At 39.2% G+C, this 27,045-nt stretch overlaps 1 protein-coding gene across 1 annotated transcript; it reads right to left on the reverse strand.

Moving 5' to 3' along the window:
• Nucleotides 1–2,354: 2,354 nt before the first annotated feature.
• On the reverse strand, nt 2,355–26,651 carry CDYL2 (chromodomain Y like 2; the record flags this gene model as incomplete). Its single annotated transcript, XM_084270091.1, is given in 8 exon segments — nt 2,355–2,513; nt 4,757–4,900; nt 5,570–5,780; nt 10,002–10,174; nt 17,012–17,229; nt 25,741–26,335; nt 26,543–26,623; nt 26,625–26,651. Coding segments are annotated over 8 exon segments (1,608 nt in total).
• Nucleotides 26,652–27,045: the final 394 nt, after the last annotated feature.

Genomic DNA, 27,045 nt, shown 5'->3' on the forward strand with positions numbered 1-27,045 from the left:
CATACCTTCACATTGCTGAGCAATTTTTCTATATTTATCTACAAAACCCAAGCATAGTATTGAAATAAACTTCCTACTATCTTATTAACACATGTTCTAGGGATTATGGCTCTCTGGACAGGAATAAAGGAAATAAAGGAAATTGAGGAATCATGGTACTTTCCATTGCTTTTTTTCTTTTTTTTTTTTCTTTTTCTTTTTTCTTCTCCTCTCCCCTCCACCCACCTTTCTTTTTTCTTCTGAACTTATATGCTGGAAGCCTGATTGTGCAAACACGTACACGTGTGAGTGATTTACATGTGAGTAAACCCTCTCATTTCAAGGGGGGTGCTATACTGGGCACTCACGTGTGCACACTGGCATACTGGGGTCCTGTGGCCTTGATCCATCCAAGTCTTTGCCCCTGTGTTTTGTGGCATTGCTGGCAGGTTGTGGAAATCAGCAAGTATCAGTATAAAACTAGTGGTGCATCTATCATTTCAAATAGTTACTGAAAGAGTTCTGTTTCAGACATTTAAAAATAAGTTAGTTCTTTTGATAACTTTTTCTGAAAGCATTTAAGACAGGCTAATTAGAAGCCAGATTTTGTCTTTTTAATGAAGAATTTCCATGAGAACTTCTGCCTTCAGGGTAATGATTTCAGTGGTACAATTAGTCTATAGAAACAGCACTTTTAATTATTTGTGGAAAAAGAAATGTTGTATTAATGTGTTGAAGGCTACAGGTTACTATAATCACCTGTTCTTTAACTTTACAAAGGCTGTGTTGAAATTCTTCATGGAAATACTGGGATGGAGAAAACCTAGCAACTTTTTTTGCAGAGGTGTAAATCATAACCAAGTCACTGAGCTGAAGGATGGAAAGCAAGTGCACAAATTACAAAGCAAACAAATGTGCAAAGCTTCTGCTTCAAAAGGTTTTAATTTGGGCATGCTAGAATGGCAGGTGAAGTCACAGAGCATGCTTGTGTCATTTCCATATTAATTACCTTACTAACAAGAAAGGAACAGGAGAGATCCAGTGTTCACGAGTCAGTCAGTGTCACTGAAAAGTACTAGGATCACATTGTAGAATAGCAGATTCGGTTTTTGTTGTTTCTGGTGGACTGCTTTTATGGATAGCCATAAGTTCTTGTAACAGATGGTGGGGTGGCCAGATGTGGAGAGCTGGGAAAAGCAAAACGAAACTTCTCCCTCCACTTAGTTCAATACCTAGCACCTTGTATAAGCTGTTGGCCCACACCCAAAGGCCTCCAGAGCAGAAGTTATCTCACACCTGAGGAGTCAGGCAACTAGACTAAGGCTGGTAAGGGTTTGCTTGTAGACTTCAGACCAAAGGGGATGTTTGAACCTGAAAAACAGTACGATGCCCCATAATGGCACCACTCACCCTGTTACTGACATCCGGCTAACAGGAATATAGTAAACTTAAATAAAGCATCTTGTTGGCAAGCCCTTCAATGCTCCTCAAGAAGGCAGAGTGAAGAGAGACTTAGGGGGGACACACTGTTTCAGAAACAACTCATTTTTTTTCCCCTTAACCCTGGCAAATTAAGCTATTTCATACTTTTTTGTACAACTTGCACATAGAGGAGCATGCACGTGGCTGTTTCTTTTACTGCCCACAGCATTCTGTCTGTTTTCTATATATTCTTTATTTTTCTACACAGTTTGCTGCTAAAAACGTGTTTGCATTCTCATATGATGCCAGTAATTCTGTCAAGGGAAGTATGAAAATAAGATCTGTGATCAATAAACAGCTGAATATGAACACAAAATAAATAAGTTAAATAAATTCAACAAAGAAAAAAAATCCTAGTAGTTTTTGTAAAACTAACTTTACATATTATACATATAAATTATCAGATTCTTCCATTATACTGTTAGAACTTAGAAAAAATAATTAAAATATTTCTAAAGTATGGTGTTTGGGTCTACAAAATACTGTGCTGACCCGGTTTTTAGATTGAACCCTCTGTGTCAGCCCAGATGTGTTGTGAGAATAAGTTAAGAAGGACAGACGAAATCAATCGTTACAGATGGTTTGCCTTCCTGGGCCTCAGTGGTGCTTCTCAGCACATGGAATGTATACTTTTATCGGGGTGAGCATGTGAAAGATGCAGCCCTCTGTGGAGATTATGTGCACTGAACAAGCCTGCCTACCTCTCGGTTACACTAAAATCAGACCAGCTACAAGCAGCTGTGTAGCTCACAAGGAAATCGACACAACCATATGTATTAGGATACACTGCCACAAATTCCTCAATGATGCATTGCCTCTGCTTTTCAAACACAGGTAATATGTTTGACTCTGTTCACAAGTGGAGCATTTTTTCTTTAAGTTAGGCCAAGACATCAGACTTCATAAATTTTGTCTTGCAAGTAGCTGAATAATGAATCCAGTCCTTTGGAAGAACTCCACAGCTGTTTTAGCATCTGACACTCTTTCTCGTTCACATCTTCAAGTCCGGATTTCAGGAAGCTCCGCACAAGACATTTGGACTCTTCCAAAACCTAAAGCCAAAATATTGCTCAGTATTTTGTTTTGAATCTGAAAAGATTATTACAGATAATGGCATGAACAGCAATTTCACACTATTGGCTGTTTTACAATCTAAATAACTCTTTCAGCACGGAAGTTAAATGTGATTTACAGCCATAACACCACTTGTTGATAGTTAGCATCTTTAAGAATTGAGGACTTCTGAGGTTTATGCCTTAGTGCCAACATTTTTAAAAGGAATGAAGGATTCTTCAATACGTTAGTTTATTGAAGGTCTGCCATGAAGCTGAACTCCCTCCTGTTGAAAATGCAATCCCTTGAAAGCGTGTGAGGCATGATATATTGGCTACCTGTTTTCTGGAAGGTAGCCTTTATGGTTATACAGGTTGGAAACCCAAATGTGGATGTCCATCATCTTTAACAGTTTTCCCTCATGCATTATTTCCTTTTCAAACCAAAAATAAATAGGAAAGGGCCTTTACTCCAAATACCTTTTAAAGTTGATTTACTTACACTTTTATAAAATGAATAATTTATAAAAGAAGGGTGTTAAGCAAAACAAGCACCCTGTGACTGTGTTCTGGAGTTAGATTTGTTTGGCATATACAAGCAGCCATAACAAATCACCTATTGTATTTGCAGTAGAAAGCCCAATCTCAAGCCCTTAGTAACTGCTTTAAGTTCTTAAAGGCACAAACAACAGCTCCATGGTTGCTCACATAGTTTTGGTTGTTTTTCCCAGACCCATTTTTAGACATAATGAGACTACCTCCTTTAAAATTGTTTTTTGAAATATGTGACACTGGTGTGTATCTCACAAGGAACTGAACCAGTCAAATAAAACCATTAATAATTCATACTTTATTGATTTAACGTAAACTAATACAGTGTTGATGGTAAGGGAGACGCAAACTCTCCACTCAGCTTTGTCAACACCTCCATGTGAAGCCCAGTTCCTATCTGTTTTAGGTTACAACACTAGCATTCCAAAATAGTATTTCTCTTTAACTCTGGTAAATGGTGATAATTGCAAACCATGGGGCCTGTGTATTTCTTTGGTCTGTTTGTGAACAAGTGTCCACAGTGAACTTGGATGAGCTCATCATATTAATTGTTTTTGTGACTTCAGCCTGATTTGCATTTAGGCGCTCAGAGAGTAAATACAGTCTTTGACAGTTTTAACTCTCATCTTTGTCCACAAGTTAGCACCAGTCTTTCTAACAGGTCTCAAGAGAAAACTTAATTGGCAGCAAATAACAGTGAATGAAGAATTCAGAGTTAGGCCCAGAGGTTTTCCCAATTCATATAATACACATTATATCAGCACGATCAAATAAGCTTATGCTACATTTCCAGAGTTTCATTCTGAATGTCTTTTGTGAGATCTAATCTACATTTCATTTAATTAAAAACCTCCTCTGTCTCTCTACCTTCTCTTTTGTAACAGATCTGTTAAATGAAACCAAGGGATGCTAAAACAGTTTCAGGCATAGCAACTGTAGTAAGAAACTGCAACAATTTGCACTTCAGTGAGTGGAGCTTTACTGCAGCCACTACCACCTTCTACACTGCATTTTTTTTTCTAAAGAGGGATGTGCCCAGAATAGGAGTATATCTGCCTGAAGGGAAAAAACCTTAGGAAGTAAAAATAGGAGAGAATTTTCTTTCAAGTTTTATGTACACAAAAGGAAAGTTACAATACACTTTGACCAGACTGTGTTCAAATCCCTCTGTGTCTGGATCTTGCCTCTCCTTCACGGCAGAGGTTAGCTGGCACTACCCTACCTACCCTTCCGGTGCCCTATGTAGAACATTTTGCAGAATCAGGAAATATGCAGGTGCAGAAAAGAAGGCAGACTCAGCTGAAACACAATAGGCCAGAACAAGGTGAAAGGCAAGTATATTTTCTTACTGGCCCTACAGAGATTTCCCAGTACATTCATGTAGATTCACACTCTACCACCTCCACTAAGAAAACCTATGTTAAAATCCCTTTTCAAAATCTGGGGCAAGGAGGTTCCATTCATACTGAATAAATGTGAATATAGTGAAAGGAAGTAACCCTCCCTGACCCTGAAAAATGAGACACTCCATGAGCTCACTGATCCCTATCCAGATTTTCTGTTGTTAGCCCTCTTCTAATGGTTGTGGAAGCTGAGGACCCAGCCACCCACGTTTCTGATGTGGTGAGCCTTAGGAGCACACCATACCTCTGTAAAATGGAATTTAGCCACAAACCAGTTTGATTTCTTACCACTGCACTGCAGGATGCCATCTCCTTCACTCGTAGCATCACTTCTTGGCTAAATGTTGTTGGCCAAAATACCTGTGACACTAGTCCTCTGCTGCAGGCTTCCTGTGCTGTCAGCTTTCTTCCACAGAACAACATTTCATTTGCCTGTGAAGCCAAAAGATTGCATGTGATCTTGGGTTGTAATTCCCTTAAATTTTTTTCCATACTTGCCTGCTATTTTCAAGATTCAATTTACAAATGGTCTCCTGTATCTTTCCATACTGCAAAACACTTTGAAAGGAGTTTTGGTAGCTATTTAAGGATTGTGCAGGTGGCCAGAACACAGCATGGCTTTCATTTAAGAGAAATGTGCTGGCATGCATGATCAATCTGTATTGCTGATTTTACAAGAGTTAACTGTCAGTGATGCCATGATACTGTGCCAAGAGTCATGGAACCTAGCATGAAATACTTTGTGGGGCAAATTCTGCTTTGTTATACTGGCAAAAAAGTAGCAACTTTAGTATAGATGATCTTTAGAGACCAGAGAGCTCTATCTTCTCTGTTGCTGCACACCCCTAACACTATACAGACAAGTACTCTGCAGTGTTGCTAATTTTTCAATCTTTCTTGCATAAAGCATGTGTAATACATTGAATTCTGAGGTAATTTTGTGATAAGAAATTGGTGGGGATTAGATGAATTTTCCATAGATTTCATTTCCATTCATGACAACTAAGAGAAATGGTGGTTTTCTGTTTGGCTTTTTAAAGAGACCAAGAAAAGCACGAATTTAAGAAATGTTCTTCAGCAGCTTGAGGTGGAAAACCTTACCAGTGCAACACCCAGAATTTGTGGGAATGTGTATGATGAGCAGCCAGCTGGAGTGAGTCGGATTGTTGCATACGGTGTCTGAAACCACGCCTTCTCACTTGCCCAAACGATATCACACAGCGGTAAAATAGAAGCTCCTAACCCAAGAGCAGGGCCGTTGATAGCAACCACAATTGGCTTCTTAAATTGAATAAAAGCTTTTACAAAATCCCTAAAATAAAAGACATAAAAGAAGGATCTTGAAAACAGAAGTAACACTTAGATAAATACCCAAGCTTAATGTACTTAATCTGAAAACAAATTACAACCACAGATGAACACAATAAATGCCATACCCCAGTTTTATGAGGTCAGAATTGCAAGATACTTTCTAGTTTGCACATGGAAAATCTTGCTCATATTTAGTTCTTTAATCTTTCTGAGTACCTGGGATATCAGATAGTTTTGTATATGTTTGTATGTTTTTGCATATGAGCTGATTTAATTGGAATGCACTGACACTTGTACTCTTTGCAGAGTGGTTTGGTTAGGTTTAGTTTTACTTCTGGATGAGTAACTATGAATTGTACACATAGTGCTTCTTAGCAGGGTTTGGCTAACTTGATGAACATATTGTTGTGTGAAAGAAAATTCACTGGTGGATTGCTGATTTATTTTTCAAAAAAAGTTCTCTTAAGATCTTAAAGTTTGATGCAAGTCCCATCACTGGACTGGGAGACAGTAAATGTTTATGACACACCAGTGGAAAGAACAAGAGCCACAAAAGGGAGCCAGAGAAACAGAGAAATGTTTGAACAGGGAAAGAATTAGGTGAGTGATCTGTTTGGTTTTCATTGCAAATGTCTTTGGCAAAGACATAGCAAAGGAGATGCCCTTGCCTGTTTGCAACAGTAAATGTGAAGCAATGGGAAATAAAGGGAAAGTAAATGTGATCAGATTCATCTGGATGAATGAAGTAGAACATGTTAAATTCTGTGCAATGAGGAGATTATTTTAAATAAGTTACCTACCAGCAACTGTGGAAAGACATCTGTTGAATGGAACAGCCTAGACACCAATTAGGAATAAACATGAGTGTAATTGTGGGCGAATGATGGGCTCCAGCAGCTCAGTGCACAGCAGGTATATTGAGGCAAATGAGATGCTCAATTGCTTTAGAAAAGAGACATGTATAAATCAAATTTAAAACAAAAGAGATTCTGTTCCTGCATTGGGTATTTATTAGATCCAGAATGCATCTTTGCTGAGAGGTTTTAGGAAAGAACACTTTGTCAAATGTGCCCTTTGATGAGTTGCAGCTCTCCCACTGAGGTCAAAAAGACCAAGACTTCTGTATCTGAGAACAGGAGACATGCCTTGCAGACGAGACTGCTGATCTGGCAAGACATGGAAAACATACTGAAGATAAGCATTTGATTGGACTGAAGTGCAAGGGCCTTGGTGCTATTTTAAATGAAAACAAAGAGCCTGAGGCGCCCCAGTATTAAATGTTCAATGAATGTTCTGGTTTTCAGGCTGTCTAGTAAGGAGTTGATTTTTGACCATAGGAATATACTCATGGGAACTGATGCAGTTCTGTTCACACAGTGAGTAATAAAACAGAAGATCGTCAGAAAGACAAAGAGCATGAAATAAGGAACATCCAATTGTCTCTTCAAGACCATTTCATTTTAGAGAACAGCAGAGCTAAGGAGAGCTATGGTTCATGTTTGTTTGCAGAAGCAATACTCTTCCCTTATCTCCGTATTTCTTCAGTTGTACATGGCTGAGTAATAACTGTGGATCACTGCATCCGATTAATTCCAGAATGTTGAGAACCTTAGTATTTAAGCAAGTAATTCTTCTCAGTAGGACTACAGATGGGAACAGGGATGTGATGAATGTTAGGTAAAAAGAACAAACTGGATAAATGGTGGCAGCAGATCTGAGGACCACACGGTGTTGTGGGGCAAAGCAGGAAGCATGTGATGATAAATGGGACTGGAAATGAATAGGGAAAAGCAATTGGGGATGTGGAGAGAAAATGGCTAGATTATGGGGAAGAAGAACAAAGCAGAACATATTAATGAAGAGGAAGGGTTGAAGGAAATGTGAAATCTTCATGTGAGTGAGCAAGAAAGGCAAGGAAGACCTTGAGGTGGGGAGAGTTTGGAACAGAACATTGAGAAGATGCAACGAGCCTCTGTCAAGAAGGAAGGATGGGGAGAACAGAGGATGGTGCAATGCATGCCACCTATAGGATGGAGTGGAAGGCTACGTTACTGGGAGCTTACAAGGGGAACAAATGCCTACATTTGGTCCGCAGAAGCTTTAGTGTCCAGCACCCCACTTATCTGTGTTCCCTCGTTGGTATGTTACTTGTTTCAGTGGGTTGCCTTGTACCCAGAACTTGGCATGTTTCTCTGTCTGCAAACCGTAAGTTCACAGGTGGTTTCTGGGCTAGGAAGGTCATTGTTTCAGTTCAAGGAAGTCTTAGAAAAGGAATTAAAATTGTAACTGTTGTTGCACAGTGGAGCAGAAGCTCAAAGACAGGAAAAAATGGCACCTAGAGAAGCTAGATGGTACCTAGAGAAGCTACAGTGCCAGATGTCTGTGAGCCACGAGCCCTAAAGGCAGGGCACAAGGACCAAATGTGTAAATCCTTCATGTGAGGTGGGACTTGATGGATATTTAAACTTCAGTTTTAACTTGTGATCAGTATACAGGATCCATGCTTCAGAAAGTGGAAACGTGGTAATCAAGATTTTAATTTAATTTTGATACAAGCCTAACTTGATGTGAAGCAGTGGTGGCAGAGATCTGTTAATGTGTTTTAGGACATGCTAACCACTGAAAAAGCGAACTGTACTTTTTTTTCTACTCTTATTACAATATATTTTCCATGAGTTGAGTCCTTTGTTCACAGAAAGCACAGCGAGTGCTAAATGGAAAGCGCAGTGTATTGTTTCCAGAAGTACAATAAAAATCTATTTCCAGTGGGCCTGAAGCTGATGTTCTTGACAAGGAGCAGGACGTTGTACCAGTGTTTCAAGAGTGTTCTGTGAATCAAAGGATGGAAAAACTGAGTATCATAGTCTGGCTTATGGTAGTGAAAGTGCTGAATTGATAAGTATACCTGTGTATTAAATGTGTGTAGGTAATGTCTGCATATATATATATAACAATACCTATCTACACAATATTTACATGAATTAATATTAAATGTCTATCTTCTAACGGAGTGTGAGTATACCTGTGTTGTCAAACAAGAACAGTGATTTTCTTTCCTCACTTTTTTTTGGTTCCACCTTATTAAAAATCCTTCACATTAAAAATGATAACAAATTAGGATGTGTCTTTGGAAGGGTTTTTCTTTTTTTTAAAATAATCATGATACTCAAGCATAGCTAGGGTCTTAAAAACATGTCAGAATTTATTATATCTAAGAAGTAATTTAAAATTCTTTCAAAATAATTACTACCTTGAGAATTTTAAAAATAATAAACTGAGAATCCAAACTGACCTGCAGTAGTGGTAACCAAGATGACTGGTGATTAATTCATGTCATGTAATAACTAAACCTGATCTTACATTGTACTAATCCATCCAGAATACAGATCTGTCATAAAACAAATTCTTTAATATTCCACTCTAGAATTGTTGCATTCTCTCAGGAGAATAACATTTATTTGTAGGAAGCTGGAGGGGGTGTGTGGAAAAGGGACTAAACCCTCTCCTGGTACAGACTGGTGAATTACCACTGGCTTTAGTGGAGATATGTTGATTTATATTGGAAGATCTGCCAAATACATATAAAATATTCCTTGTGAATAGTGGAGATATTTGTTGATGTATTGTGCAGATTGATTTGCAGACTGCATGTCATAAACCCCAGATTTCTATTAAGGTAATGTGATACGTATACGGAAAGTCACATTTTAGTTATGAAAATAAAACTACATTTACATATATATTAAGTAATTTAAGTTTAAGAAAAAGAGTGGGGACCCTTCTAATAAGGTTCTGAAATCCTGTGGCAGACTGCTATTTCAACACAATATGAGTAAGCCATGGATTCCCGTTTGGACTGGAATTCATTAACATGATGAACATTAAAAGAAATAGAATATCTGCCTTTCAGGAACCACTTTAGAACATGAAGCAGTAGTTAATTTGGAAAAACAACAAAGTTGTATTTGAATTTGGAGGAATTAGTTGAAATATTAAATACAGAAAATTGGAATAAAATAAATCCCTATGGATATTAGCACCAGGATAAACGTGCGTGCTTTAATACGGAAAAGTCCAAGGTTCTTCTTATGAAACAAATCTGCAGGACTATAATTAGAATGCAACCAACACTTAAATATACAACATTTTGGGACCTGATAAATATCTTTATAATCACACACTGCATTTCATAATTTAGAGATCATAGGTAAGCTTGGGTCACCTTATAGCTTCTGCAATCCTAGTGCTTTCCTTTCTTCTGTCATTGGATAACCTGCCAATTAAATATGAGTAATCTAGGCCACTACAGAATACACTTCCCACTGCGCTGAGAAGTAAGAGTTTACTGTCATCAGCTGATGCATTGCACAATGCTCTCCGAACTTCCTTCATGATCTGTGGATAAAGAAAAGTAAACAATTCGACATGCATGCCGTGGCAATATCATTTCCCTAGTTTTACAAACCTTATTGATTTTGAGAGACTTAAATTTTGGGCACTGTTAATACTTACACCAATTATATATATTTGTATAAATTTAATATACTTAGAATGTTAACACTGAGAGTTTACAGAATATTTTATCTTTGAAGTGCTTTGTTGATGCTTACTAATTCAAAGAGTTTTTAGGCCTTGGGTATACTTTGCTTCTTCTATGGGAAATTTTAGCCAGCTTATGCTATTTGATTGCAATTGAATAATTTCAAATATCACTTTTTTATCTTCACCATGTATATTCAGCACACATGATTGTGTCTTCAGTAACACGGTTATCACAACAGCAGCCTGTTAACCTCAACAGGTTGTTAGCAAAATCTAAAAACCTCACTTTTCAGTTCTTTTACCTCTTTTGGTTTATGTAACTTCAACCAGAGCAAAGCAGGACAAGAGGACATCATATACATCAACATGACAAATATATTATTAATTTTTCTGTGGTCAGTGATTTCTTAAAGTCTACAAAATTAGAGCAAAAAGCCACTTGACAGAGAGACATTTTGACGCTGATTTACAACTGGATCAAGCTATTAATTGCACCATAAATCAAACCTAATCAAAATCTGTATAGAATTGAGCTGCTGGTATTGTAAGGAAATGACCTTTTATCTGAGATCAGGATTGGTTTTCTAATGATTTTAAAGGGAAATATTATTTCATAAACTTCTGATGGGTAACTTCTTATTTGGTCACATTTCAGTGTTGTTTGTAAACTGGAATTGATTTTGGCCATTTCAGAGTCCCCTCTTCTCTTTAGTGATTTGTTCCTACTGAAGTAGGGCCAAGATTTCATCTAGTGAGACACTTCCTATGCTTAAACATACCCAGTCTGTATGTAAGGACTTCTTATACACAGGGCCCTGGTGAGTGAATTTTTGTCTTCTGCACTCAAAAGATTTGCTGTTAGTGTGAATTTAGGTAAAAGATAGCAAAATGTGGTTGGGGAATAAAATATGGTTTCTACATGAGAGAAACCCAAGATTTTTAGCTTTTACTTTATTCACTATTTTTGGTGTCCAGAAATTCTTTAGATCTCTAAAGTGCCTTATTTAAGAAATGTCCCTATCCACAGAAGGTTTGTTTATACCATTCTAGGTAGCCTTGTATTAGAAATCCCATGGCTTGTGTGACCAAGATTGAACACACAGTGCCATGCTACCTGCCTGCTTTCCATGTATGCTTGCATAAACATCTTTGCTACTGGGTGCTGAGACCGGGACAGGAGAAAGCAGATGGTGAACTTTCAGCTGCTTCACTTTTACAAGTGCTCTCCAGAACGCCTGTAATACCAAGTATGTGACAGTGGGTGGAAGTGAAGTAATTAAAAGCAGCAGGATTTGGAAGTGTATTTGAAATTCTTGTGCAGGTACAAAAATGTCATCAGTGATTTACAAGTACTGGTTATTCTCAGAGGCTGTCTCAGCGCTCAGTTGGTAAAAACATAGCAAATTGGCCAGTTTTACCAGGGAGACAAAGGAACCCCCTCCCTAAAACCTCTGTTCCAGGAAATTTAGAAGGTGGTAGATGTGAGAATTAAAAAAAAATAAATTATTTTACTCATTCCCTGTAAATGTCCTTTAATTTATTTAAAATGTTCTCAAAATCTGTTCTTTCTTAGGGAAGAGGTACAGACAATACCGGTCAAACATCTTTATATCATTTAACTATGATGCCACAATAGGATACTCCATTCATCAAGCTTCTTTACCAGTCCCCTTCCTCCAATGATACTTGCACATGTACCATCTCTTTGATGTTACTACTATGATCCTTCAAGCACATCATCACCATTCCAAACTTGTCTCTTTTTTATCTTACCCATCATTGATTTGGATGGCTGAAACCATCTAAAAGTATACCAAATCTCTGGGCAGAGTTTATACTACTTGTAGGAAAAAACAATATTCTACTGTTGCTGTTTTTCCCATGTTTTGGAGAGGGTGGTATCAAGAGTCTGTTGATAGTAATTGATTTCTCATGTATGGCTGAAAATGGGAAGGCTCTGCCAGTATTTTGGATAGTATTTCTGAGCAGGAGTGGAAATTTAGTTCCACTGCTCCACTAGTTTCTAGCAAAAGAGAGCACCATCTGAAACACAGAAACCAAAATGAATCAGTGCTTTCAGTCTCTGGAAAGTAATTAAAAAAATTAATCTGTAGGTTTGTCATTAGCTCTATCATTAAAATGTGCTCTGAGGCTCATTGGAATTCACCAATGCCAGTAAAGTCAATGCTTGCCCCCTTCCTCTATGCCATGACTCCTTTGCTGGTGCACTCCAAGATTCACCTGGTCACCTTCTCAGGCTAACAATGGCCAACCTGCTGCCCACTCTTGCTTCCGAATGCTTGGGCATCGTGGCTTTTCTCATTGACCACTTTGGCACGGGCACGTCTCTCCAGACATTGGTACCAGTATAGGAAAGCTACTAGCAGTAAGATAGAATGATGGTTTGTCTGTAGGGTTACAGAACTATTTAACTGCACTACTGTGCAGTAAGTGTCATTTCAGCTCAGAACTGAGGTGTGCTTTGAAGTACAAACTTCCACTTAGGGCAGCAGTGGATCCAATTTGCATGTACAGAGACACTACTTGTCTTTAGTGACATTCCTTTGTGAGATTCTATATTCTTTTTCTCTCTTCTGTGGTCCATAAATCTGCCCTCATCTTGGTATAACTATGACATTTGTCCAATTAAATTTACCTTCTCTAGTGGATGAGACCAATATTACTATTTGCAGAGCTCCAAGGCAGCGTTCTCCCATCCATGCTTTTGTGAATTAGCTTTTTCTAAAGGTCTTTTAATTAACTTTCAGCTGTGGACAATATTTTTATTTGCATGTACTTGACTAAAATTTCTGAGGAAGTATTTACAAGCCAGTAAGGGCCAGTTCTTTTGCTCATGAAAATCTATTGAACTATAAATTTAGACCAGGTCTAGTTCTTCACTGTTTTCTTGACACCCAAATTTATAGTAAAATTATCACTTTTTCAAGGTAGCTTAGTTTTTCAATCCTGTCAAGAAAATAAGTTGCTTAGTTCTTTAATAGGACACCTTATATTGTAAAATAAACATAAAATGCTCAAAAACTTCATTACTCTTCTAAGAACTTATTTTAATTCCTTTCACTGAATGTAGGAAATTTTAAAATAGATTTGGTGTCCTTTGCTTTCAACATTGCTTACATCCTGGGGAAATCAGAAAGCTGGGAATTTATCACTGTAAATATACAAAGTGTCTCAAACTGAAGTCTCTTGTTCATAGAAATAGAAATACTAGTTTGAAAGGATAACTTCTCTGAACGTCTAAGGATTCACTGTTGATATTCTTAATGGTAAACATTTTGAAAATACTACAGTAATCCAAAAACCAAAAAAACCACTTGCTTGCTCTTAAAACCTCCTTCAAAATCAGACCTTTTTACAGAAATAAACTTTTTGTTACTTGCTAATGCTCTGCAAACAGATTCTGAGTCCTTTCTGCTCCATAAATAAAGGACTTAGAGACCTGTAAGGCTGGACTCAAGCAGAAGCACTGGCCAAAACCCCCAATTTGTCTTTGTATGAGAGGAAAAATACAGATAACAGTAAACTTGTACCTGCTTGCTTTTTTTTTTTAAGTCAGGAAAAGTTGTAAGTAAGGGAAAGCAGTACTCCAAAATGCACCTGGTAGTACTTCAAAGCCTGTAATTCTCATGGCTGGAAATTTGAAACCTGATTCTTTTGTATGAGAAGTGTATTTGAGGTAGTTATATCAGTCTTCAATGAAAACATTAGCTCTTTAGGGTATGGTTTGCTTTTTATTCAGGGGAATATTAATTCCTAGCTCTATTAATAGTGTAAAGTAAAAGCAGTGGATGAATCCATTTAATCTCGGGTTTGAAACAGAATTTGGATCCTTGAAATGTGCTGAGTTAAAACAGCAGCATCATCTTTGGAGAAAGAACTTCAGAAGCAGGAAAAGACCCGTGAGAGAAAATGCCCTAATGGAATTTATAATGCTGAAATGTTTTACATATCTGTTTTAAAAAAGGATTTTAAAAGTAGCAAGCCTAAGCCACTGAAATAAAAACAAGCTGTGCTGTTTCATGACACTGGCTTGGAAGTTTTACAAGGTTCTTGTAAAACGTAAGAAAGAATTTCTATAGTGCCCTGAATATTTTGTAGAAGAAACCTCAATTACTAGAGTGGCGCTGAGCCAGCTTCAGTCAGCGCAGACACCGCTTGGAAGGAGCATCGGCACATTTCATGCTGAAATCACCTCCACAAACCCACGGGTGTGATGTGGAGACCAAAAACATAGGCTGGAGTTTCAGGTAGACTTCTCTTGGCGTAAATAAGGGACAGTGGTTGAACAAACCTATTAAATTTCACCTGAAGATTAAGATAAAGCACAAAGGGGAGCAGGGTTGTTTAGGGGTGAGAATAATTTTGTATAATCTTAATTTTATAATGATTTTGGGCAAGGCAAACTTCTTTTTTTCCTAACATAGATGGCCAAGAATAACTAGGGCACTGTTTTAACCACATCAAGCTGACCTGCTCTGAGTAAATTAATCATTTACTATTTGGCAAACATAATTTCCTCAATGTCTAATAATGCTTGAAGTTAGTGTTTCTTTTGACAAAATTAATCACACTTTCTTCATTTTGTAGGAATTTTGTGTTTGTAGTTTCTATTCAGTGGTGATAAAAAGGGTCAAAGCTGAACATATTATAAAGGTCCATAAAATAGTCTGTCAGTTTGTCTCACCTATGGCTACGGGTCACAAACTGCCTGGACAAAGCAATCAACACATTCCCCCTCTCAGTTCCTTGGATTTTTGCTGTAATTGCCACTGAGGATCTGGAATTACCAATATTGGAGGTGCTGGATTTTGTGGTGTGAATGATCATGGGCTGCAGCCTGGACTGAGGCCAAAGGACTCGTTTCATGTTTGCCAGCAAACAGCCTTCAGAGGGCAAGAGCTTTCAATTGCTCTCCGCCTGGATGAGTTTTAAACAGACAATCTCAACGTGGAGAACTCATTACCTTGATTAATTCCTGACCATCCAGATCCTGGTCAGTAATGTAGTTTTCTAAAATGCGTTTTCTGGTTTTCAAGTGAGCTTCAATAAAGGTTCTACAAATAATCTATGCCCATGATGCAAGAAGAGGATTTTTATACGCTTATCATTTATTCTTCCCCAAAGGTGGGTCCCCAGTTCAAAGAATGAAATGGATTGGTTTGGCAGACCTGAAGAGACGGAATTAATTTGCTGGTTAGAGCATTTGAACCCTGCTGATGTGGAACAGCTCAGCCAACAAGGCAAAGGTATGTATGCTCAGCCTGAATGTAGAAAGTCCTTGATTTCACACATTTTCAGGCCCTTGAGCTCTTCATTTAAATTACCTGCAGTGACAATTAGTGGTAATTAATACATGGACGGAATGATGGATCTGATGGAATCTAATGCATCTTAAGGAATTAGTACTAAAAGCAGGTGTTTGGTGTTCTGTGCTAATTACCAAGATAGTCCTTTTAAATATTCTATAGTTTAAAAACTCGGAGTGATAAATATATGTACCAACAGTTTTAACTATTTAGTATCATTGTGTGCATTAATGTACAGGCAAAGGGATGCATTTGGGGAGTCAAATTTACATCCTATAACTCCTGCCAGTGGTTTTATCTGAAGCTTGTTTTAAGTAATTAATCTCAAAGTTACTCAAGTTTCTTATTGAATAGCCTAATTCCTCAAAGCTACAATCTGCTTTTCCCTCAAATGGGGCTCAAACTGGTGTTTCGTATACTCGTGCCTTGAAAAGACTGATCAGAGCAGCGCTGGTGTGTCTGGAGGCAGTGAAGGCAGAGATCTGCCACTCTGCAGGCAGCTCGTGGAGTAACTGTGCCTGCAGAATGCTCCAACAGCCTAACCTGGTGCTGGGAGGCAGCTCTCAGGTAACCTCCTTCCATCGGGCCATTACTGCCTGCGTGGCACAGGGCTCAGGCATGTTCTCTGCTCTCCAGGACACAGACCCTGGCACAGGCATTTATTGATACCCTGTTTGTTCTGACATGGGAAAGCTATACCAGGGCATCACCACCCCTTACTCTGGGATTGCAGGGAATGGAAGGAAAAGTTGATCAGCCCTTCCAGTGACCAATATATGTACTGAAGTATTGTAAGCTGCAAATCCAAGCCTGACTACATTTTTGGAATAAGGGAATTAATTTAATTTATATGTTGTACGACTTCATGCAATTCAGCTGAGGATAGAGGCCCTAACTGGTTAAGATTTCAAAAAAAAGGACTCATAAAGTGATTTAGAGAAAAAGCAATTAGGGATCAAGGTATACTTTTATAATGACCATCTCGGGCTATGCCTGAAATTCCTTCCTATGCCACAACTATTCAAATCAGTGAAATGAAAGAGACCAGATTCCTCCTAAGGATACTAAATATCAGTAACTTCAAGGTGTGAGCAACTGCTTCACACAACTTCATGATGGAAACACTGATTCTGCCATTCTCAGTTTTGGTTTCAGACATGTAAATTGAAAATTATTTTCCACTGCATTCTTTTTGACAGGAATCCCAAGCATGAAAAAGTTAGATATAGCTGAACTCTGTATTTCTTTTTTAAGAGAATCAATTAGGATATAAATACATAAAATGCAGTTCAAGTGCAGTTTTTTCCCAAGAAAATCCAGACACTGGAATGGCTTTCTTTGGCTTTTATGGCTACATGCTTACCTCTGGGGTCAGTGCATTGTTATCTGAAGTCTGACTCGACAGCAAAATGTGTGTGAAACCATCTTCTTTCCGGACTACAATGTCTCTGAACCGGCAGTTACTTTCATTCTGACGTACGCTGTATCTTAGTCTCTTATCGAAAACATAATCTTTCTCCCCGTCTAGTTTTCTTTTCACAGTGCTGTGTAGATTCAAGTTTCCATTGGCCAGAGAAGAACCTTTCAGATGGAAAGAATCAAAGCATAATTGTGTCTATACCGCCAAAGAAACGGAGTGATACTCGCTATTAGCTTAAACAGAGCTCTGTGTTCACAATAGCCTCTATGCAATAAATCTGATAAGTGAAAAATACGCCTGGCTGGTCAAACGTGGCCTCGAGCCGTTCTTACCATTGGGGATGCCGACATGCAGTACGTTTTGTTCTCTGATCAGACAACCTCTAGATCCAAGAATTATATGGTACGTAGGACTGGTACTCTTAGAGGGTGTCAGTTCTGCTTGGAAGATGAAAGCAATTGTATGCAAATTGTATGCAAAGCAAAAGACATACAAAATGTCTTTTGTATAAATTTGGGGTGATCCCCGAGTTCATAGGGAAAGTCTAATTCAGCTTTGGAAGTTTGACGTGACAGGCTTAGTCCAAATCCCATCTTTAAAATGACACGTTCTTCCTTTTATGGTGACCAAAGAGCCATTATCAGTTTCAGGTGACAACCTGAACACACACTTGTTGCACATCTGAGACAGCAAGTCAAGGGAGCTCCTACTAAGCTCACACAACCAGCGTTCTCTTCCATGAATCCATGTGGTTATCATTAGAAGTAAGTTAGCCATCCTCTTTGCTCTCATCCCGTGCTTCTGCTCATTGCATATTACAGTAACAATAATTACTGACAATTACTGACAATGGCTAACATTGATATATATTTTGACCAGGACTAATGTTGTATTTTTTACATAAAAATATGAATGCTGATGCCATTTTAGAGGTTAGCCAGCAATAGGGATAAAAAAAGGGAGTTATGAGAAGAAAGACAGAGTTCCTCCTTAAAAACAAATGAGAGTAATAGTACCTCAGTTTTAAAAGGCAGATTGCTGTGACTTGCACTGTGTATGAACTGTAAACTATTACTTGGATTATGTTTACAGTTCCTGTGTAATAGGCAATATGTTATGATTGGTAACAATGCTGAGTCGGAGTGTGGAAAATACCTTTATAGGATTTTTATGCAAGACTCCTTTTCTAATTACAGATGTTTCACACATTTGCCATTAAAAGTAAAGCAGAGACAGGTTGTTCAGGAACAAAATCACTCTGTTCATTGAAATAGTTTCCAAATCTGTTTTTTGCTTAAATAGACATGGGCCTGCACTAGGCCTTATTTGAGAAAGGCCAAGGAAGAGATGAATGAAACACCTTTGTTCTGTTCTTTTACTCCTGCCAAAGCTGACCTCTTCCAGCTTCTGCTATCAAACAGACAGGATTTTTTAAAGGGCAGATGCCATCAATATTAGGACAGAGATTTAAATTGTATAGTTTAAATGACCACTATCCAATTAAAAATGCTCTGCAGGAATAGAATTGCATCTTGGATTAGCCGCGTTTCAGCTCAAGGTTTGTGTAGGTAACTGAGCTGTGTCACACCTGGGAGTTGGCAATGGCCTGTGGAATTGTCTGCGGCGTGTGAAACGGCTGTGTAGATACACTGCTGTGAGGGTGTGTGATGTTCAATGTACACAGTGCTCAACAGTGTTTGCCTGGTGCATCCTTTGGCCTCGTGCAGTGCATGCACGTGAGTGCCCCTGTAGCTACAGGCAGAGATGTGTTAGAAAGTCTGCTATTTCAGTCATCATCAAACCATTCCATTGTTAAATTAAGAGATACCACCTAAAGCATTACCTGTATTACACTGACTAGAGGATTTAACTGGTGCAATGCAAACACTGACAAATTGCATCAGCTAATCAATTTGAAAAAAGATCATTTGGAGCCAGCAGATTTTCAGATTGGTTTTCTTGACAGGAATTAGCCACAAGAGTAGAAATCACCATGTGCTTAAATTTTAAAAATGATCAATGATTTCTGATGGCATTGTTTCTTCTTTTTCATAAAGTTTTGCTACTGCATAGATCTTGGCATGCATTCTTAGAAACACAAATCAACTTGTGAAGTTACGAATGGAAAACTAATCACATGGGGAATAATACAGGGAAACTAATTAATTATTAGACTGTTGGATTTTCATCTATTCTATCCTTACTATAGTGCTTGGGCCAGCAATAACCTATTAAGATGCAAAGAGTTAAGTCTTCCAAAAAGGTGTAAAGAACTTCTAAACTGAGAGGCACAAATGACGATTGAATGGGAGATGCATGAGACTAACTGTACTGATTATCTACCCAGTGTTGAAGATTATGCCACATCTATTTTAAATATAGATGGGAAGATAATGGAGAAGATTAATTCACACAGATAATCCAGCTCAACAAAAAGCTTCATATTAATAATTTTAGTTTACTTTTTTGTTGTATTCTTCTTTGAGGAATGTATTCAGTTTGTAAATTAAATAGATGATAAGGAACTACAGATCTTAGAAAAATAACTGTCTGCACACCAGCTGACAGAAATTTATCCAGAGGAAAGAAAGACCTAACTTAAATGTAAGAGAAACATAAAGGGAAAGCTGTCATTTCCCAGAATTGATGATTAACAGAAAACATTTGGTGAGTAAGTCCTGGTTTCCGTGTATCCTGTGCATCCCCAGAATCTTGCTTAATCTGATAAACCAGGGAAAATGATCTGCAAACTCCAAGGACAAGACTCAGGTGAAACCAGGCCAATTGAGCACATCTGTTGCATGGATGTGATGGAGCTACTGGAGGTTTGCTCCAGACTCTCTGCATGGGGGCTAACAGCACCTGCTTAATGTACACAAGGGTGACAGTGACTTAATATGTCAAAATGAAAAATGACTGTGACAGGAAAAAAGAAGCAATCTCACAGCAATCTATACTGCATGTGAAATGAGTTAAGGATGTTACAAATTAACTAGGGAAGCTTTAGGTATCTCTAAATGTGGTTTACTGGCTTAGCAATGAGTATCTGTCACTTAGTCGAAGTACAAAAAGAAAACAGAACAGGGATTTCCTATAGTGGGAGTTTAATTATTACTTGGTTTTCAATCAGCAGTAGAACTTGGGGAATACCTACAACCACACTGATATTTAGGATTTCCAACATTTTTAAAGATAATTTAGGATATTCCCAGACCACTGGCACATCTAGTAATCTTCCAAGAATCACAGGCTGGCAGTAAAGGATGCAGGTTAAGGGGGAAACACAAACTTGTCCACCTTCTGCAATCCCTTCCCCTAGTATCACCCCGGGGTGTTGTGTAAGGATATGGGAGGACTCATCCTTCCTGTTTCCTTCAGTATTTGCTCATGGACTTTTAAATGGATTTCTGTAATCCCCTTTTGAGCCTGTTGATGATGTCTGTCTCCACAGCCTGCTGTGGTATGAGTTGGGAGAAGTTGTGTAGCCACTACACAGAGAAGACTTTTCTTTCATCTGTGCTTTTATCTGATGTTCTACCAGTTTCAGCAAGTGGTCTCTAGTTCTGCTATTGAGGGATTTAGTGAACAACAGTTCAGCATTTACTTTATCTGAAGCATTGATGATTCTGTAAATTTTGATCATATTCCCCCTCAGCCTCCCCCTCTCCTAACTGAAGCCTCTTTTAATGCTTGTAATCTCCTTCATCATCTCAGTTGTCTGTCCCTGTATCTTCTTTAGTACTCAACTACCATCAAAGGGAACAACATGTAACGAGCGGTGTTACTGCCGCTGCTGCTGGTACTAGAAGGTGCCTGAAGTTTCCAGCCTGAGCCTGAGCCTGGGCTTCCATTACACGAGGCTCTGCAGAAAACTCATCAGAACTTTACAGTCTAGAAAGATGAGGCAGACAAAAGAGGAAAGATCACAATGAGCCTCAAATGACTCAGTGCTTTGAAGAACCTGGAACTCCCCATCTCTTTCCACCCACTAGAAGAGGACACCTCAAGATACTGTTATTTACAGATACATCTTAGTGTTTCATCACAGTGGGTTTAATGGAGCAGTCCCTGTGCCACCACCTGAGTGTGCAGATAGGTACTGATACTGTGAACTGACCCGATGAACTGTTCTGGCTGGAAACTCATCCTGCAAAACTGTGGCTAATTTTCAAACAGATCAGGCTCACCTTGTAGCCTCAAGAGTACTAAAACTGGTGCAGGGGAAGGGATGGGAATAACTTTCAGGGTGTCAGGAGAAGGAGGGCTGGCCTTTCCTTTTGTCAGCCACAGGTCTTTATGCTGAAGGAAAAGGTTCATGGAGCTAGGGCTTCAGTTTTTCTAGGTGCAGCAAGCCAGCTCCCTTACTGTCCCTGGCATTCCTCAGTCTTCCCAACAGCCCTTCCCTGTCTCCTTTCTGTCTTTCTTGTGGGTAATGGTTAATGCTGTACATACTTAAAAGCAGTGATCTGTTGATAATTTACTAATAATTTCAGATTTCTCCAGCTAAAGGAGCATCTGTAAGATATCTAACAGCAATGAGTTTTTATCCAAAGTGGGAAAGCGAGCATATTTGGTTGTCTTTTGCTGCCAGTATTGCTCCAGAATAAATAAAACAGAACAAGCTAAAAAAGCAAGAGGAAGCAGTGACTAAGTTCATAGAGTGTATTTAAATTAAGGGAACCATGAGACTACAGAGATTTTTGTAATGGAGAAAAACAGTGGTTAGTGATACATGACAAGCGAAAATTCTCCAGCAGATGGTACAGAAATAGAGTGATGTAGAAAAGGGAATGAGAAAATTAAAAGGGGATGTTTTTGATGCTGTCAAGAAACTTGACAAAACAATCACTCTCAATTACAATATCTGGTGAGAAACAGAAATGTGGTAACAGAAAACAACGAATATCATCGGAAAGCAGGGTATTGTTAGCTCCTGGGAGCATCAGTGGATGTTCTGCAGAATTTTTCAATATTTTCCAATTTGCAGACCCTTAAACAACTGTCAGTAAAGATGACTCTGCTCTCCTCACAGTGGGGTGTGTAGAGGGTAGAACAGACCTTTGTGTGGGAGAGGGCTGTCCCAAGTTCAGCGAGGTTCCAGCCTACCCTAGGGTAGCATATATGATTTTGTGCATACATCTGTAGGATACAATCATCCTTCTGGGGTAAAGAGCTTACTGGTGAGAGGTTTATCTACAGGTTGAGCAGGAAACACCCAAGTGGATGTATACACAAAACCAATCACAGACTGGTGGGAGTCCATTCAATGAGTCATCAAATACTGGTTTTCAGATAGCTATTATTTCTGTCAACAGACCTGGCATACCACAGATAAACAAAATAGCTATTTTTTGAATAGCTATAGTATATAAATTACTAATTACATTGCTTGGTTCAATACACTACTAGTTAGATATTATAATGTGAGAGAATACTGGTTCAAGTCAATGGGTTTTGGAGGCTTCAACTGCAGACCACACTGGTAGCAGAGCTGGACCTTCAGCTGGGTTTTCAAATTGTGGGGAATTTTTGAGTTTGAGGCTTCATCTCAAGACCGACTATAAAATTTCTAAAACCATTTTCTTACCCTTAGCGGTAAAATGAAGCCGACATTAATTTGGGCTTCATATAGGCACTCTCAAAACTGAGAGGGATGTCTGCTTCATCGGATTCTGCATGGGGCTGCCCGGGAGCCACAGCTTCTGGGAGCCAAACCCAGGTCCTCCAGGCTCCCTCTTTGTTCTGCATATAGTGCCTGGGAGCCCTGCGAGCGTTGGTGGGGCATGCTGGGCTTTCAACTTCCAGACTCGGTGGCAGACTGCCTGAAACCTCTGGCATAGCTGGCTGCCTCAACGCTAAATGTGGGAGTCCTGCCAAGCAGACTGCCACATCGCTCCCGGTCTCAAGGGACGAAGCCTTGGGACCTTGGCTCAGATTTGGAGAAAGTTTTGAAACCCAAGATGTTTGGAACAAAACTTCTGTTATTCAGCAAATTGGCATTTTTTTTTTTCTGAAACTTTCTTCGTTTGCAACTTGTAAAATTTCAGAGCAGTTTCAGTGGAGCTCGATCCTGTTTACAATGAGTTTGTGACAGGCACGTGGCAGAACCACACTGACATCGTCTGTGCTACTTCTCTGTGAGTGGGAATACTCAGGGAGTCAGTGAAGAGTAGCACAAGTTTCTTTAATTTAACTTTTCAAATGATGCAAAATCCTGTTTCAGGAAATGTGACTTCTCTCAAGCTTGCAGGGCAGTGTTAGAGAAAAGAGCCAGTGTTTTTATTTTAACCCTCCTTCACCAGTTTCTGTCTCTCTTACTTTGGTAGTGTCATGTCTCCTCTTTGTAGCTTTCTCTGCTGTGCATGTGCTGGGTATCACAAAGCAAGACTGGAGAGATGCCAAACCTTGGGAGTGCTCCTGAGTATGGGTTCTTCAGTGAAGAACCAGGTAGAGATTTAAGGATCTCTTGCTTTTGCCTATAGGGAGGTCAAAATGCAAAGGAGAAAGGAGAGCAAAGTACAGAACAGAGGTGATGGATTTGGAGAATGCAAAAACCTGCTGTAAAACAACGTTCTAAAGGAGCTGCATGCAGCAGCCAGGAGCCCTCTGTCCGTGGCAGAACACCTGGCTGCGTAGGCAAAGCAGCTTTCTACTGAAATAGAGCTCTCTTATAGGGATTATTCGAACAGGGGACGGTGGATGCCGTTTATTAGCTCCTGTGGGGACAAATGGAAGGCTCAGCTGACCCTGCAGTTCTTTGCAGCCCTTTAGTTCTTCATTAAAAAACCCCCAAAACTCTAAAATATAGGAATGAATGCATTTTAAAGATGCATTCTGTATCAAAACTCCCCCAATGAATAATACAAACTTAATGATGAAAACCAAAACTTCATTAGAAACTATAAGCAAAGAAAAATAACTTTATATGCATTGGAACTAGATATGGAAGTCTTTTAAAAGACGTGGGTAATTTTTAAAGTAGTCTCACATGAGCTCAAACTCATCACAGCACAGAACCCTGCACTCTCTATCTATCTGAAGTGCCATAGACATTGTCAGTGTTACTTACACATTTAAAGCTGACCATACATTTTTGCTGGTTCAGAACATGGTACTTGATGCTGGCTTGAAAGATCCCAGCAGCTACAGGATGTAATAAGTGAGACCAGGTGAGCTCAGTTCTATTTCCCAAATCAAGCAGTGTTTGCTACGTTGCCAATAGGGTGGAAAATGGAAAGGGGGTGATATAATTTATGTTGACTTTTGAAAAGTTTTTGGCAGGGCAATTCACAAGAAGCTGTTAAGGAAATGAGTGCTATCATGGGCTAGAGAAAGTGGCTAATAAAAATAAATAATTGGAACAAATGGTTACTTTTCATCATGTCAAATGATTAGTAGTTGGCTGCCCCAAGGACCTGCAGAAGGATTAGTTTGTTTAATGTACGTATTAATGAACTGGGAAGAGAAGTATGAGAGGAAAATTTGAAAGGAATACAAAATATGTAGAGTAAAAATTAGGAAAGATTTTGAAGAGCTTCACTGAGTCATAAGAAAAAGGTGAATTGGCAACAGTAAAGCAGATGAAATGCATAATGAAAAGAATCATACATATAGCTGTGTTCTAAATTAACTGTAACTAGCCAGGAAAAAAACCCTAAGAGCAACTCTGTATCAGTCAATGAAAACCTTTATGCAGTGTGTAACAGAAGAGGAAATAATTCCCAAAAGGTTGTATCGCCACTACATCAGTAAGCAGTAGGAAATCATTTGGAACAACTCCTGCTGTTTTTAAAAGGTATTAAAAAAACCCCACCCCTCACACCAAAAACACAGGAGGATACTGAAAACTACCAGGAATCTGGAAAGACTTCCATGTGGTAGGAAGGTTTAGAAGGCTGGGGCTGCCTACAGACTGACAGGACATCTACCCCTTTATCCTTGCATATATGGACAAAAGCTTATTCAGTAGAAACAATGGTCAAAACCCCCTCAAACAATCCCCTAAACCCTAAAACTTGATTAAATAAAATGTGCATCTCATTGGTAGCTCCTGGACATTACTGCCACAAAGAAAACATCATCAGGGCTTTGAGTTTGATAGGATTCAAAAAAAAAATTAATAAATGGGCAGATACCTACTTAGTTGCATTAACCCCTGGAGCATTTTATAGAGAACTCAAGCCTTTATTCTTTGAGAAATAACCCAGTCAATAACTACGGGATTAGAAGGAAATTCTGTTTTGTCTCGTTCACTTCAAGGCAGTTTGTACCTTCCCATAAAGTATGTCTTGTGCCTCCTGAGGTACCCAGTCAGTCAGTGTCAGAGTATGTTTCTAAAACAATCCTGATCTTTCTAGACCATTGGGCCTGTGCACACGTGATTCAGAAGTGACTGGTTACTTGCTGATACACACACCCAAGGCTGAAGTCATTCCCAGCCGTGCCTTGCCATCCTTTCCCTACAACACTTTGCACTGCAATGGCATGTAACAAAGCCCCCAGTGCCTCATGGTACTCCATGGGAAATGGAAAGAGAGAAGCCAGTTTGTAAGAAAATCCTATAACATAAGGGGAAAGAGCCTGACAGTTATTTCTGGGCTTCTCACCATCCTGCTGGCACTCGCTGCAATTCACCCCCCGCCCCCAGGACTGTAGCTGTTTAAATCACGTACCGATTCCATTCACAACTGGTGCATCATTACTAACTTCCAATACGCTGGGCAAATTCTGTTCTCCTTCATGATCATTTAAATCCATGTTTTGCTGTTGTGAGCCATTCCCAAAATGTCTAGAATCTTTTTCATGACTGCCATCTCCATTCTGCAGACCATTATGTGGCTTTTTCAGTGGCATGATCTGTAAACCGCTGGGGGTAGTTCGGTAAGTCACAGTTTTAGCAGCCCTGTCATTAGCAGATGCTGGCTTTGCTGCATATCCTCTTTTCTGTTTTTGAAGAGATGGATTAATTCTCTTCCTTTTGTGTGCTGACCCTTTAGACTTCCCAGATTCAGAAGGTCTATGTGGTATTTTCTCAACAGATGACCCTCGGCTTTCCCGTAAAAATTTTGGCGCGCTGGCCTGTTTCCCATGTCTTGATCGCTTTTCTCTAGTAACGTGCAGTCCATTGAACTCATCAATAAATTCCTCACAATGAAGTAGATGATGTTCAGGTTCCCAGGTGTCCTCATTGCTTCCATAGCCTTTCCACCTGATGAGATATTCCCATTTGCCCTTCTTGTTCTTCCTTTTGTCTACAATCCTCTCTACCTAGAAGAAAAAAGCAAAAAAAATCATATTACAAAGAAAGATAGTTTGGTCGTGAAAACAGTGTTCTTCATTCACAGCTAGGAAGGCCTCCCTGGCATCATGAGATTGTCTTAAAATCCAGTGCCTAAAATACAAATTGACTTTGACATGGAAAGCCTACCCAGGCTATTCAAAATGTAGCAGCCTATTTCACAGATTTAAATGTACCCTGATTTCATAGGATGCATTCCAACACTGTATCCCCATTGCATTCTGTTTAGACCATACTGACTGCCGAGGACAACCTACTTAGGGGTGTGTATAAACCACTTGACATTTAGGAATCTGTTACATGTGTCTGGTCAACAAAGAATTCCCATGACCAGACCTGGCAGTGCAGGAGAAGGACTCGGTAGCCCCAGCAGTATTTTGACAGCAAAGCTATTTCCCCTTCTGGAAACGTTAAGAAGAGCCACAAACACCTGATCAGATCTGATCTGGGAACCTGCAATAGCCACAACGTGAAGAAACAAGAGGGACCCTACAGATCATTAATGTAGGCATGATTTCTTTGAAAATCTGCCTGCAAAGTGAGCCTATTGCTGTTACATCCCGTAGCCTCTTGTTTGAAAGTCCTAAAGAAAGCATCTTTTGCTACAGTCAGTTCCTGATGACTCTCCTTGAATCCACACCTGCATAAGGTCTCTGCAAACATCTCCCTACCTCTTCAC

Source organism: Gallinula chloropus, assembly GCF_964237585.1.
Source record: "Gallinula chloropus genome assembly, chromosome: 13".
Lineage (NCBI taxonomy): Eukaryota > Metazoa > Chordata > Aves > Gruiformes > Rallidae > Gallinula > Gallinula chloropus.